The 14,950-nt window shown below is 39.8% G+C and overlaps 1 protein-coding gene across 2 annotated transcripts in view; it reads right to left on the bottom strand.

The window, feature by feature from the left end:
• LRRFIP1 (leucine rich repeat (in FLII) interacting protein 1) overlaps window positions 1-14,950 on the bottom strand; it is a 116,277-nt gene that overhangs the window by 24,932 nt on the left and 76,395 nt on the right. Inside the window, exons 10-12 of one of the 2 annotated variants that reach the window (XM_010577883.1) lie at window positions 14,783-14,863; window positions 12,458-12,523; window positions 8,733-8,810 (exon numbers count right to left, since the gene is read on the bottom strand). The exons of the other annotated variant lie outside the window; for it this stretch is intronic. Coding sequence (XP_010576185.1) covers window positions 8,733-8,810; window positions 12,458-12,523; window positions 14,783-14,863 — 225 coding nt within the window. The remainder of the gene's footprint in view (window positions 1-8,732; window positions 8,811-12,457; window positions 12,524-14,782; window positions 14,864-14,950) is intronic. 2 annotated transcript variants of the gene reach the window in all.

Raw genomic sequence — 14,950 nt, forward strand, 5'->3', positions numbered from 1 at the left:
AAAGATTTAGAAGGAATCGTTACATAATAAAGGACAAGTGACGGCAGTAAGATATCAGAAATGGAATTCTTAAACCTGTAAAAGACTTCAATAGCAATATCTATCCACTCAAAAAGCAGCCAGCTTGCTCAGAACAACAGTGTCCTGGCTGGCATCTCAGGGCGGAAGGGTGCACAATTCACCTGAAATTTCTAAGCAGTACGTAGTTAAGTGGAATATACTCATTGATAAAAACTATTTAGTCTATTAAATAAGACAGAGGAACACTTTTTTTGCATCTTCTACATTACAACGTTTCAAACATGAAGATGGCACTTGATCTATGAGTTAACAATGCAAGAATACAAAGACCTATATGGCATGAACTTAAAGCCCCAGATGTCTTTCCCTGGACATAAAAGTAGCTGTATGAAACTGCTGTGCTGACATACACAGCTACTCCTATTTACTTTAGAACAATTTAAAAATATGCCTCAGATGAACCCCAAATAGCAAATTACTGAAGTAGAGAGGTTAAGTTTTTTAATTGAAAGATCAATAGATTTCCAGACCAAGATAGCTTCTTGAAGTTACTTTTTTTAATGGACTTTTAACTAAAAGAAGACTACCTCTGAAGCCTGCCAGCACACCCTCCCCCATTCCAAAAAGCAAGGTACGAAGTTAGACTTGAAGGACTGTACTGTGTCTGCACCGTTCCCAAAAGAAGAAGAACCGGGGGGGTAGCGGGGGGGAGGGGGGGGGGCGGGGGAGGAATCTAAAGCTTAAAACTTCTGTTAAGTATTCTCCACTCAAGACAAAAGGTGACTGTGACTTCAAGCAAAGATCCAAGTAAGGCTGAGACTACAAAAACTGACCCTCAAGTCAAATATCAGGGACCAGTTCAAAGTCTAATTAAACAGCTCTGTTACTGTTTCAGTACTTCACTGGAATTTACTAATTCAGAAGAGAGGTCTTGCACTAAAACTAGTCTAGAAGAAACAAAACAGAGCCAAAGTAGCATTTAGGAGTGCAGAAAATTATCATGGATACAGACAGCTTAAATGCTTAAAAGAAAGTTACAGAGCAAAACCCACATACAACCTGAACAGGTATCTTTCTTTCCTTGATGGGAACCATCCTATCAACTTTTTCCTGCTCTGAAACCAAACTAAATATACAAGTTCCCAAGAGCAGAAATTTAAAATCAAATGTTTTGTCATAATTCACTTTGCTATTGAGGAGAAAGAAAAAAAAAAAAACAACGCGTTTCACAACAGAATCTTTTTATAAGTATCTCCATCTAAAATGCAACTAAGTGTAAGAAGGACTGAATGAAATGAAAAGCTCAGCAGAACTCAGGAAGTCCAGAACATGTTAACCTCTTCTGGGAACATTCAGCACCACAGTCAAGATGGTTTCCCAAAAGACTTCTAGAAAATTAATGGCTTCCCCAGATCAAGAGCCTAAGAGCCAAAGGGAATAGTGTTTTTGAAATGACTGAAAAGAAAATCAGGAGAGATCTGATTCAGGGAAAGGCAGGGGATAGTTGAGGTTAAGTTACTAAATTTCACTGAAAACACACTCCAAAACTACATCTCTTTCCAATCCAGTTCACATTTGGCACAGGTTTTTTTTCTTTGAATTATATGGAGTAATATTTAGATGATCCCACTAATTATTCTTCATATTATTCATGGTACCCTATTAAAAAAAAAAATCCAAGAACTGAGAGGTACCTATTACAAATCAGCTTTTTACACCGACAACATATCTCATATCATAAATTCCCCATGATTAGCATTAAGAAAATTTAAGACTTGGGCTTCAAAGTAAAATAAGCCAGACTTAAAGCACTAGATACAAACTTTGCAAAGGCACTGAATACACAAAGTACTTGGGGGGGGACGGGGGACGAACGACACCAAAAACCTCTGAATTTGGATGCAGTAAGAGAAGGTCGCTAATGAAGGCAGATACTTCAGTTCAGACCAAATAAACAAGATGGACTGACTTGCAAACAGCCTCTTATTTTCATGCCAGACAACTCCAAGTGGTGGATTTGGCAGCCTTCTAGCCCAGCCAAACACTATGTTGTTGTTTATCGAGACAGCTATGGAAGTATAAATATTGACATGTTACCAAAGATTAGTGCATGCACACACACACACACAAATCTACCTCCAGAAATTTACGTACAACCTTTTGCGAAGTCTACCTTATGTGTTCTGGGCACAACTCAAAATATTACTTTCCTTAAGCCATTTGCAGAATGTCCTCTATTTTCTGAAAAAACGTGCAATCTCAGTTTTTAGTAAGATAAAGAAGGGAGAAAATATTGATACTGTTTTAACAATGCATCACATGAGTCAAATAAAAGCTTCCATTTACAAAGGGGAAAAACGTTGAAGACAATGTGGTGAGAGAGATGCATACAGTGGACATTTCTACTCAGAGCACTCATAACCATACCTGTGAAGCTTGCTACACATTTATTGCAAAACAATCTTTCATAATTCTCTAAGGCGGCATAATCTTTAATAATTACAGCTATTAAGCAACTTCTAAAATTGAGGTGGTTTAAAAAAAAATACAGGAGAATTCATTTTCTCTTGTGATACATGCATGTGATACACACACACATTTGGTGCCATGAATAGAATACTCAGAGCATTTTCTCCTCAAAAACAATAATTACCACCACCAATCTATTTAAATATTAACATTTAAAAATTTAATCTGTTTTGAGAAAAGCCAGTTCCTCATTCTAACATAGTATCCTTTCATCACAAAGATGCCTCCTGAGACACAACACTTTTTAAAGCAAAAAGTCATTCTGAAACAAGCAGCATTTAATTTTATAGTTACATGGCAATGATACACCAAAAGCTGTAAAGAGTGTCTTGTAGAAAGACAAAAGTCTATTTTAGATTAGTACTTTATAAGGTTTTCATTCTGCTCATCTTTAGATTAATATATTCACAGTATCACTCCTTTAAAAAGATAAATCATGATTTCCAACAGCAGTCAGCCACCAGAGGGAACTCCAGGCTTTCAGCCTTCACCCAGTCCCCTACAAGCCCTTTGGTATTTGATCCAGTAAGAAATCAAACTGAGAAAGGTCATGAAAAAATGTTTATTTTTATTTGAAGATGCACAAAATTCTTGGCCAAAATACTTACCTTCTGCACTGTCATTCAATAAAGAATACGGTAATGATTAAATAGACCAAAAACAACCTCTCCACCTTCACAGTACTATACTCAGCACAGCTTTTCATACAAATATACTGGCTTTGGGAGTTTTGCACATAGAAATATAAAGGACTAATGGAATACTTGCTAGAAGAGGAGATCTAAAGAGGAATTCCTCTAATAATACCAGACCTGTAATTTCTAGAAGACTATACCATTTTTCATTTCTACAAGGGTATGGGTCTGTCTCTAATCACAGATTAACTTCTTCACCAACAATTTGGGCAATTTGCACTTTAGTGTGTAAAAAAGCAGGAAAAGGAAGTAATTTTCCAAAAACCGCCAGCACACACATCTTTGTTTTGGCAAGGGGAATAGGTTGCTCTCTGCAAAATAAGTACAGTGGGATCAGAGTTCACCCTCTTCTGACAGCGCTTTCAGAATAAATCCAGACCCATGTTACAAAAATGTCAGCAATATCAGAAGCTTACCGCAGCTGGAAACTCAACAAGAGCAAAATCATCCCACAAGTCTATATATGGAAATATTGCCTATTTTTTCATAGATAATAAAAACATTTTAGTATAATGTTTGAAAAAGTATTTCTCTCTACTCTGCAGTCAACTAGCAGGTTAACCCCTGAAGCTCTTTGCCACTGGTGACTGTCCAGGCCAAAATTAGAGCCCCCACAGCACCACCACAGTGCAACCAGTAAGACAACTCTCCAACACCTACTGAAAAGACCAGACCCTGGGACAGTTAAGCATTACACCCCACCTGCAAGTGAAGAGATCTTGCATTAACTCAATGGAAGAATCAGGACTAAGGCACAATTTCCAGCTTCCAGCCCCCTAAACAAGGCTAGAGAAGAAGGGAAATCTCAAACACTTGCTGTTTGGTAGTACCACAGATCATGCTCAGGTATGAGAACAACTTCAGCGTGTTCAATACATGGCTGTCACTGCTCAGCTCCATCCAAGATCTTGCACTTAGATCAACTTCCTCATAAAAGCAAGGGGGTTTTTTTGGTGACAAATCAAATTAAGATCATTTCCTGCTCTTAAAGTAGTACAGCACAGTTCGAAATGGAAATACAGACCACACCAAAGAAAAATTCTTGCAATGGGTAGTGCTGAACACAGGATTGTATCTACAAGAGCTGGAATTAAAAAAATAAAAAGTACTGCAGTCAGTATAACCCCTCCCACAATCCCCATCTTACCAGTTTGATCAGCTGGGCTGGGGCGAGAAGCAACACAGAGAGTTCCTGCGTGTTTTTCCAGTGAGAGCCACCTTAACACTAGCAATTAGCAATAAGCCTTTAAAAGTCAGCAGGGGAAAACCACTGCTGAACTTTCTCAGGTCTGAAGTGGATTTGTCAGAAGTATCCTCGCTCAGGAATGAGTGTTATGCCAAACATCATCACTCAAACAAACTTATCAGCCTCTGAAATGCAAGTTAGCACTGCAGCAAATCCTCACTCTGGAGGGGCCGAAAGCACACCCAGGCTGTCAGTGGCTGGGCTACGATACAAGCCTACTGTAAATCTTTAAGTATAGAGGAAAGGCGGCAAAGCTTGTGCATGCTAACTGCTTCTATGAAAATTAAGACTGACTGTCTTCATTTTATTTCTGGTGAGAATACGATAAGCTTCTTCAAATGAAAAAGCTATTCACAACTGTGTATTCACAGCCATGCATTAACACATGACCTGAGGACTGCACACTTGCTAAGTGGCACTTGCATTTTCAGTCTTGCAGTTTGTACAATCACGCTGCTGTCAGTACTAGCCCACCTGGCCAGGCTGCATGCCGACTGCTTGTTCTTGCCGCCTGAGACTCCACAAAGAGGGAGAGAATTAATATGAAAGATCATTTTCTCAGGGTAGAAAACCACGCCCAACTTTGCTCAGAAAGTCTTCAGATAAATACTGTTGCATTCTGAGGCTACTTCAAATCTATAAATAATTGCTTTTCACTAGTAGTTTATTAATTTAGAAAAAGAAAGATTCCAACAATTCATATTAAAAAGCCCATCACAGCCAAAACATGGCACTAGCTCAGGCACAAGATTTACCTCCATCTGTACAGATGGGCCTGGTGTTTGCTTTCAGTAGTCTTAAGACCTGTACTTTATATCATGTATAATGCTTTAATATTAAATGACACATTTGCATATCTGCAGGAACCGCAAGGACAGCAGACAATAATTACTGGGGATAATGGGAAAAACATTAAAGAAAAATAATCAAAGAGCAAACTTCATGCAGATATAGTGAAATCTTAAAAATACATACAAGGACAAATAAATATTCACATGTTGTGTTTAAGTATCTTCCTGGCTTTTACTGTATCACAAACATGGTAACACAAATGAGAACACAAGCTGGCAAAGCTGTGCGCAGCAGGAAAACTACTGTCGCTTTTTGCTCACTGTTTAATGAGCAATGATAGAAGGGGGAAACAAAATTCTGAGAAAAAAAATTAAGGGCTGCAATGACAAGGTATTGTACGCTTTAATTTAGAAAGTTAAACTGAATCATTCTCCATTCTCAATATATAATTTCTCATGATAGTTAGTCAGGCTTTGGAACAGTTCAGGTTTGGTTTTCTGCCTAATAATGCCCATAATCATAAGAAAATCATATTTAACTTCAGTATTAAGCACTTGTGATTACAGTACATGCATTTTGTAAACTATCACACTCTCAAGCGACATAAGCATGCTGGAAACTCAGCTTTTCAACCCAACAGATATTCCCCTCTCCTTCCTCCTCCACCAGCCATTTAAAAAGTAAACTTGGAATCAAATCTTTATGTGTGTAAATGCCAGAAGATATATAAAGCAGACTCAAGGAAGCATATGGCTCGATACAGTAAGGCAGGGAGCAATTCAGTTTTGTGTGTTAACAATATTAAAACAGTTCTAATGTAGACTGCTCGTATAGATAAAAACAACCACTCTTTTCCTCTCATAAGTTATCACCATTGTCCGAGGAGCTCTTTATTCTTCCTTTAGGAGGTCCAAGCAGATGACATTTGGGGACTACAGTGGAAGTGATACATTGCTAAGCCCACTGAGAAGAACAGAGCTCTATTTCAGCATCTTTACTGTCAAGATCAAGTACACAACTGGAAATGTTATCAAAATGCCTTGAATCCTCTGTTAGTAAGAGGCAAGACAAGTGATTCCTTACTGTGAGTTACAGGAAAAAAAAAAAGGGGGGGGGGGGGGATCACAAGATGCTGCTGCATCAACCCCACATAGTAATTAGAACTTTTAAGAGCAATGCCACCCCGTTAACAAGGCTTGTACTACCTTGCATTAGGAGAAGCAAAGACCCTGCAGTGGTGCCTTTTAGACCCACTACAGCATTAACTCTCAGCTCTTCTTCAAGGCCACTGAAACAAGGGAAGCTCTTCAGCCCTTCATACCCTGCAATAAACTACTAATTGAAAAAAAAAAAAGTGCCTGTTATCTCTTTGCAGTGCAGATTCAGCTTGGCACCTCTCCAGCATCAGTGCTGACACAGCTAACTATCTCCAGCCACTTGCATACAAACAGTCCAAAGTGTAAGCAGAGAATTACAAGACAAAAAATCCCCTATAGCTCCCAGGAGGGGCAAGCTGCATTTTGTGATAACTGTAAGCAACTTGCACGAATGACTCAGACTGCATATAAAAAACACATAATGGAAACCAACATCAATGTATGGGTACCCAACTCTTACACTTAAAGAACTTCAGTGGAATCCCTGGTTGTTCTGATTATTTTTTGCTTTGGGGATAACTGAAATTCAGTTTGCAAAGCCACTTAAGAAGTATTACTAATGTAAGATATATACTGCAAGAACTCATAGCTCAGGGACTCAGGTTCAGGGACTAATTAAATTACTGATTTATTTATAGCTCACTGGCTGCCATACATTATCTGATGAAAACCCTTTTTAAAAAAAAAAATGAAATCGTTTTAAAAAGTGGATGTACCCTTGCTTTAAGAAACACCAATACTTCAGAGCACATAGCTTTATTCTATCAGTTCCATTTTCTTTTGCTACAGCCAGTTTATTCAGCTCTTTCTCACCTAGAAGGAAAGGGCTCGCTTGATGATCAAAAGGCTCGCCTATTCCCTGCCTGATGTCAAGAAGTAACCCTGCGTGGCGAGTTCAGGCACCTTTCACTACCCGGATGCAGACCTACTGCACAGTTCTAACTATGGGAGAAAACCCCCTTAGTGCACAGGTTTTCAAATCACAGGCTGCATTTGAAGGGGGAAGCAGCCTGATTGGGGGGATCAGATACAAAGCAATTCCTTACTGCAGAGCACGTGTGTGTACTGAAGAGGAACACTCCAAATGTTCATGTTACAGCTTACCATGTTGCATGCTGTGGTAGCTTCTTTGATACTCCTTTTTAATTAGTCCTTAAGGCAACATTTACAGCATTTAAGTTTCAGCTCCTCAGCAAAGCAACAAAGCCAATACCATGTTACGACTAGAGAAGCATGTTGTGTGTGTTCATTTATGGTATCATCCTCCTTATCACTTTGTATCTTGGGGATGTGGTAGTTAATATGTGAAAGGTCCCAGGTGAACGAGCACATTAAAAGTTCACAAGGACGAACACTTCCATGTAGCAAAGTCAGCTTGCCAAAACTCAGTGTAACACTTCAAAACTCACTCTCCGTGGAAGATTAATTTTGTTATAGACTAGTTTACTGTAAGCTTTACATTTTCTCTAAGAGACATGCTACTGCAGTCTGCCACTGTCAACACACTATCAAGCTTCACTCTGAAATTAATCAGGAAAGATATTCAGAGTTGTAAACAGCTAGATGGAACAATCACAAAGAGAAAGCAGCAATATTCCACTGAAAAAAAAAAAATCAAGACAATTACTTTGTATCTGTAAAAAACAGGGGAAAAAGTCTTGTCTTGGTCAACTACAGTAACAGGGGTTGGACAAACCTTTAGCATTTGAGCCTTGCTCAGCCATGACTACTAGGGAATTAATGAAGACATGCCGGGTACATGTAATCCTTCTAGCACTTCACCATGCTAAAGACTCTGCAGTGCCTGGGAATCTACAACCCAACAAATATGCTCAAATCCAATCTCTGGATAGCCCTGCAGCCTTGCAGCAATACAACATCAAAATACTGCGAAACAGAGAGAAACTAAACTACTTGAACGCTGCAGTAAGATTTAGGGTCTCCTGATTTTAATAACCAAAGGAGATGTGGCACTAGCATCAACAACCCAGTCTTTTTCACAATACCCTTGCCAATGTGCTTTATGCCCAACTTAGAAAATAATATAGCATTATCACGTGAATCTGAAGTGTACTTTCTATTGCAAAAACACGTGCATCTGCCTAGAAAATGCTTTGGTTTTGTAATTTCTCATCTGGTTCACCCCTTCTTTGTCTTAAACGTTGTCCAGGAGGTCCAATTAATACCATAAAAAACTGTCTCATGAGGGATAGTGACCTCTTTGTACAAAAAAGACCTTGAAGAACAGAGTAATTAAACAGTTTAGGGACAAAGAAAAATAGAGGAGCTCACCACTGGACTGGCCCGAGCAGAGCTGGCTCTTGAGGATGCCCGAGATCCTGAACCAAGGTAGCAGCTGTACTCAGAAGGCTGTTGCAGGTAAACCAAGAATAGCAAGCAGAGAAAAGAGAAAAGCATTAGAATTGGGAAGGGAAGCAAGAGAGGATTTAGAGCATTACATCTGAAGCTAGTTACAAAAATGGTTACATGCAGTTGGACAAAAGAATAGCAGTGAAAGTCAGAGAACAGACACCTCGACTGTTAATTTAAAAATTAAGGCAAGCAGTAATTCCAGCTGATGGACCAGGCAGAGTTTTGATTCAGTTCTTAGAATGACAGAATACTAATGACTTATTTATATATCTTAAGATACCAGTCACAAGTAAACAACTCTCAGTCTCTATATAAAAGGCTCAATCCTACTACTCTTCAAGAGCTCTGAGGTTCTCTGGTGAGCCTTCTTTCCACATTTCCAACATAGTGCACATATAAAATGAATCCATGCTCTGCAGGCCAAAGCAAGAAACATCCATCTACGTGGTGATTAAAGTAGAAACTAAGACCATCTCAAAGACTGAATATATCTCCTGCTTTTCCAGCACCTGCAGTCCTCATCTCCTGCCAAGGAAAGTATTTTAGTCCTTCTTAAAAGCAAACACCTAAGCAGTGATGCAAAACAGACAGGGCTGACTTGTTGCTGACAAGGACAAAGAATGTGTCTACACTTGTTTCATTTCCAGAAGTTTTAGTGCAGTGGAAGTAGAGAAGGGAAATGAAAGTTTAAAGCGTCGGGGAAACAGAACTAAAACTTATTCTGGAAATGCGTTTTAGACTTACTCCCTCTATTTTCACATATTTCAGAGTAGCAGCTTCACACTCAATCTTTTATTTAGATGTACTTTTAGAAAGAAACGTAAGCATATATAAAAGGGAGGTTTTGATACATTCAGAACAGAGAGGAATTAAAGAAGTTTCTGAGGTTTACCGGACATGATATTTTTCCTATTGCTACTACCTCAAGGCAACTGTGAATGTAGCCTTTTTAAAGAGGGATGTCAATCTGTCAAATTTCACATGCAAAATTTGTACCGACACAAGGGCAGAGGCACTTCAGGGACAGGAACAAACATCAGGAACTGCTCTTAGCAGCTTAGACTATGCTGCTAATGACCTTCATGAGTTTATTTTATCGGTGCTTCAGACTGTTTCTCAGATACAAACCCACTGAATTCTAAAGAATTATCCCGCTTTTAAAATGCACGTACTCTGCCTTTTTTTTAAGGTTTCTTCTGTTAAGTTACCTGGCCACTACAGGAATCCCCTAGACTCCTCAGCTACAGAGAACAGCCAGGTCTTCACTGAGCTATTGGAGGACTGTTTCAGCATCATTAGCCATGCTAACAAAGCAGCACAGTATTAAACGAAAATAAAGCTTACAGTACTTATAAATTATAGGAGGGTAAACTGGAAATAACCCCAGCTACAGTACAACCCTGAGCTTAGTTACTAACCACAAAGCATTATGTTCCAAGACACACAGCCCTTAGCAAGCCCCTGAAGCAGGGCAGAAAGTGATGAAGCCATGTACTCCAATGTCTTACGTGCAATGACACTGGCTTCGTGAACCTTCATGAAATACTGAGCTTCATTTCAGAGGTGAGAATACGCAAAATTTAGAACTGTACTGCACACAGTTTATAACTATTTTCAATCACAGCCACTTCAATTCCTAAATTAAAACCAAAAAGCACTGAAGTAAATATTTAGATTTTGTTTTCTTATTAACTAGTTCTAGCACAGAAACCTTGTGCCATCACTGGTGTTTTATGTTTAACATAACAAGGATGTAGAATAAACTTGAAACACATAACAGGGAAAAAGTGTAACTACTGACAAGTCCCATATTAACGCTTCATGGGACCCATTTATTCCGTAGTTGTTCCCTGTGTATTGCAGGGTAGAATATGGAAGCAAGTGCCACTTCTTCAGCTGGCTGAAACCAAGCAAGGCCAGTTTCAGCCTCGCCCCCTACATTCACCTGTCATCTCACCATCCAAAAACATTCTTTGGGGACAGCTATCCAAATGGCACACCCTCTACACATTAAAAGTGCTGTGAGGTTCAGAGACATTAGAATAACCACAGATAACTTGGTAATTGTGACAAGGCCATTCCCTTTGAGGCAAAGACCTCGTACTTCAACTCTCTCATTACTACAAATAATTGCACAACGTAAACTGGAAAGGCTGGGTTATACATAGACTTCCAAATACGTGTGGCACAGGGTGGGATGGAGATGGAGAAAGGGGAACAAATCACTGGCGTTTTATTCAGTGTTCCCTGCTCAAGCCATTAACAGTGGCTTAAAGAATTGTAAACAGTGTTTGGGCTCAGAGCCCGCTGTAAATTATTTCTTCCAAGAGTAGAAGTGTATCATCTGGACCTTTGAGAGACTTAATCTCAAACAAAAGAAGACAACCCATACAAACAAAGGGCTACAGCCAGCCCAGTGCAGCCTCAGTGGCAAATTCACTGAATTGCAGGCTGCCACAACAACCCGAATGGATAAGTATCGATGAATTTTCCAAGGCAGCCAAATGAAGACAAGCCACAATTGTGAAACAAAAAGTTATTTGAAGTTTAACATCAGTAGCAGCAAGATGCACAGCCCAACTAGTGAATCAGTGTGATTGCCCTTTAAAGACTAAAGAGCACTTAGTAAACATTCTTCAAAGTTTGTTTCCTTCTCCAAGCTAATAAAATTGCAACTTTTACAGTTAAATTAACAACAATGCTTTGTCTTGAGGCTTTTTTCTGTTATGGTCCTCGGTAATGTTTTTTTCATTTATTAGGGCTTTTTTGTTTGGTTTGGGTTTTTTTTTATAATCAGTGAAGGAGTTCAGAGACAGAATAAGCAGTGGGTCCACAGAGCAGAATTCTTTTTCCCCCAGGCAGATACAACAGCAGATGTACCACCTGGCCCAAATGCCCACCACAACACGGAAGACCCATCTGAGAAGAGATGAAGGCATTTTCTGCCTTCTGATCTGTAAACCGAGTGCTGCAGCCTCTTTTTTGAAAGGAAGCAATTTGTATTGTCATTTATCATCTTGTCTCTCCCCATAAATGACAAAGCCCTCCACTCACAGGGGCATGTATTTTGAAAATGTTGTCACAATTTGCCTGAGACAGCTACGGAATATAAATAAAAGAAACAAAACCAGGCAAGTCATACATTCACAAGAATCCTTTACTTCGTGCTGGCAGATAAGTGCTAATGATGTAGCACTGGAGAAATGGGGTTTGGGGGTTTTGTTTTTGTTTTTTTTTTTAAACTACATTATTCTCAGTTTCAAAAGAAGAATTAAGTCTCAGGGAGGGAAGGGACTTTATGTACCACCTTTCCAAGGTGTTTTAACTGCAAACCAAGTGCAAGGCAGAGCTGAAATTGCCTCACCGCAGTGGGGGGGGGGGGGGGGGGGCCCCGCCCCAAGCTCTGTGAGTGCTAGCCAGAGCCAGTCTGCGTGAGGCCAGGCGTTACAACAGCAGATAAATCACTACTAATTATTTCATGGAAGCTCACGGAAACGGTGCTTGTACTTTTGCCTACAGCAGCAGGCTATGAGTTTCACACAGTTCATCTTAAATGTTCCTCAGCCCAGAAAAGGCTGTGTTCTCATACACACAGGTTCCTGGAGAACAGACAAGACAACAGGGAAACGCAGAAAACATCTTACAGCACGAGAACTAGAGGCACTATACCGACGACTCCCGCTGTAAACGCTCTCGTCATACACAGACGCCTACAATTAAAAGACAGAGTCAGAACAGGACTGGCAGACCTAGTTTCTGGTTTCAGTCTGAAGCATTACAAATTCACAAGGTGCAGCGTGAGGGACGCAGGGGAATGAACAGTATGTGCAAGGACAGGGACATCATCTGTACGCAACCACAAGCAACATGCAAGTGAAGATCTAACACAACCTGAAGTCAGTGAGCTGGGAAAATGCCGTAAGGCACATGCAAAATCTGACACACACACACACACAAACCTCAAGTCCATGACATAGTCATGCATTTCTAACTGCTCTCCCAATCATCAATTCAACAGTTTATACTGCCTACCAACAAAACAGCTACATCAATTCTTAAATTGTTCAAATCTGTTTGATGAACTTCACTTATTAGCCAGTTCACTAAATTAATAAAAGAGGAGGAAGATGCATATTTTAAGACTGCCTCCAGTTTAACATATAAATGTATGGCTCAGAAAACACAGGGGGAGTAGGAAACTCTACCTTTAAGCTTTGAGAAAAAAAATCTGAGAAGCTCATTTTAAAGTTTAAACAAGAACAGTGGAATTTGGCTACAAAAAATTTTAAACAGATTTTTGTTAGTTGCTACACAACCAGAAAGAATTGATGTTGCCTCTCTCTGGCCTGCTCCTGCATGTTGCAGCTAATGCACCAAAATGAAGACAACTGTCTCCATCCAGAGAGAATTCTGCAGCAGCATCACAACCCCACAAGCAGTGGTTGCACGCTTCCGACAGGAATAAAAGGAAGGATCAGCAAATCTAGGTCTGTACAAACAGCATTGCACACGTGCATTCAGATGACTCAGACACCAGAGTGTGAAATAAATGGACCCAACAAGAACTACAGAGGTAAGAGACAAGATATGCATGGCTGAAGGTGAGTGGCATTGGTATTTGTGTTTAGAGCATTAGTACAACAAACCCTGTAACTTCTGGCTGGCAGGGCATCACTGTACAGCAAGGAGGGCTGAGGAAGACAAGCACAAAACTTTTTTGCATAGAAAATGAAACAAAAAAGGCACCTACAGCAGAATTAACCATCTTGATAAGAGACTAGGATTATTAAACTACAACAGGAGGAAACCCAGTACAGAGAGTATTAGTCATCTGTGCCATAAAAGCATTAGATCTCAACTCCCAAAGACTAAGAATACCAAGCAGACATGTGCATTTCCTACAGGAAGGGAGGATACGACAGTAGGCAAAAGCAAAACAGCATAATTTAATTTTAGGTTGTTAAGTTGTTATTGTCTCTCACACATTTGTGTATAGCAGCCAGAAAGGGTGTTTCTTCTCACTTCAACCAAAGCCAGAAAAAGAGCTACAGATACAGAAGTGTTTTAAGATATACATTTTAAGTGTTTCACACAGCTGTAAGACCATCTCTTGTGTACTTTATTATTAAACAAAAATGCAGAGAAAACCCAAATAATTCAGGACAAAATTATGAGTGCTTAAGTCAGAGCACCATAAAACAAATTATTTCACCATTAGTAACCATCACTCACAAGATGCAGCAATTAAGCTCAGAGAGGATATACTGTATCTGGCATAATTAGGTGCAGGAGATACGCCAGCAGTGGTCCCCAGCCACTCCTTGCAGGCAATGTCCTGTTGCAAGTCACCCCCCTCCTCCACATCTGCAGAGCCCCCATCACTGGCCACCACAAAGCACCAGGCAATGTCCTTGTGCTGCTGCCCATAGGGCAGGACAGGCTGCAGACCACTGCTCAATCACTGCTTTGCTAGCACCGGACTGGCTGAGCTCTGTCCACACACAGAGGACAATCCAACCTCCTGGGTGATTTTGAAGCTTCAGTGATTTTCTTCTAGAAGGCAGTCTGTGAATTACTTGCTTGTAATTTCATTTTATACAAACTGGATTGTCTTAAGCTTGCTAGACTGACATGATGAGCACAGAAGCTGCCTCAAATACAATAGAGAACTTCAGTCAATTAAGATTTCCCTTATTTTTCCAGACCAATTGAGGCCAAAAGCAAACAACATAACTGTAGGAAAGGGAGGAGCAGCAAAGGAAAACTAATTGTGCTCATTTTAAAACAACTTTCCATTACTCACTCCAATCTTAAAAGGTCTGGTTTGGTTTTGGTTTTTTAATTTTTACTAAAAAGAGCTACAGAGACTCTTGACAATTGGTCCAAATTCATTCCGAAGTGCAAGAGGTTGTATTATCCAACAGAAATCAGAACAAGTCCAGGCCAGGTAAAGCCAGAGGGTAACAGACCCAATTTCCATTTTGGGAAGAAGGTTGAGATGTGGAAGCATAGCTGCTGTTGTGAAGACCCAGATCAGAGTAGTACGAAGCCTGCATTAATAACAAACAAAAAAACCCCTTGAGAACTCAGTTTTGTAACATGAAGGACTTTCTAAATTCCTTTAAATGGGAAGCAAA

The sequence above is a fragment of the Haliaeetus leucocephalus genome, unplaced genomic scaffold, assembly GCF_000737465.1.
Source record: "Haliaeetus leucocephalus isolate CR32 unplaced genomic scaffold, Haliaeetus_leucocephalus-4.0 Scaffold587, whole genome shotgun sequence".
In the NCBI taxonomy this organism is placed as follows: Eukaryota; Metazoa; Chordata; class Aves; order Accipitriformes; family Accipitridae; genus Haliaeetus; species Haliaeetus leucocephalus.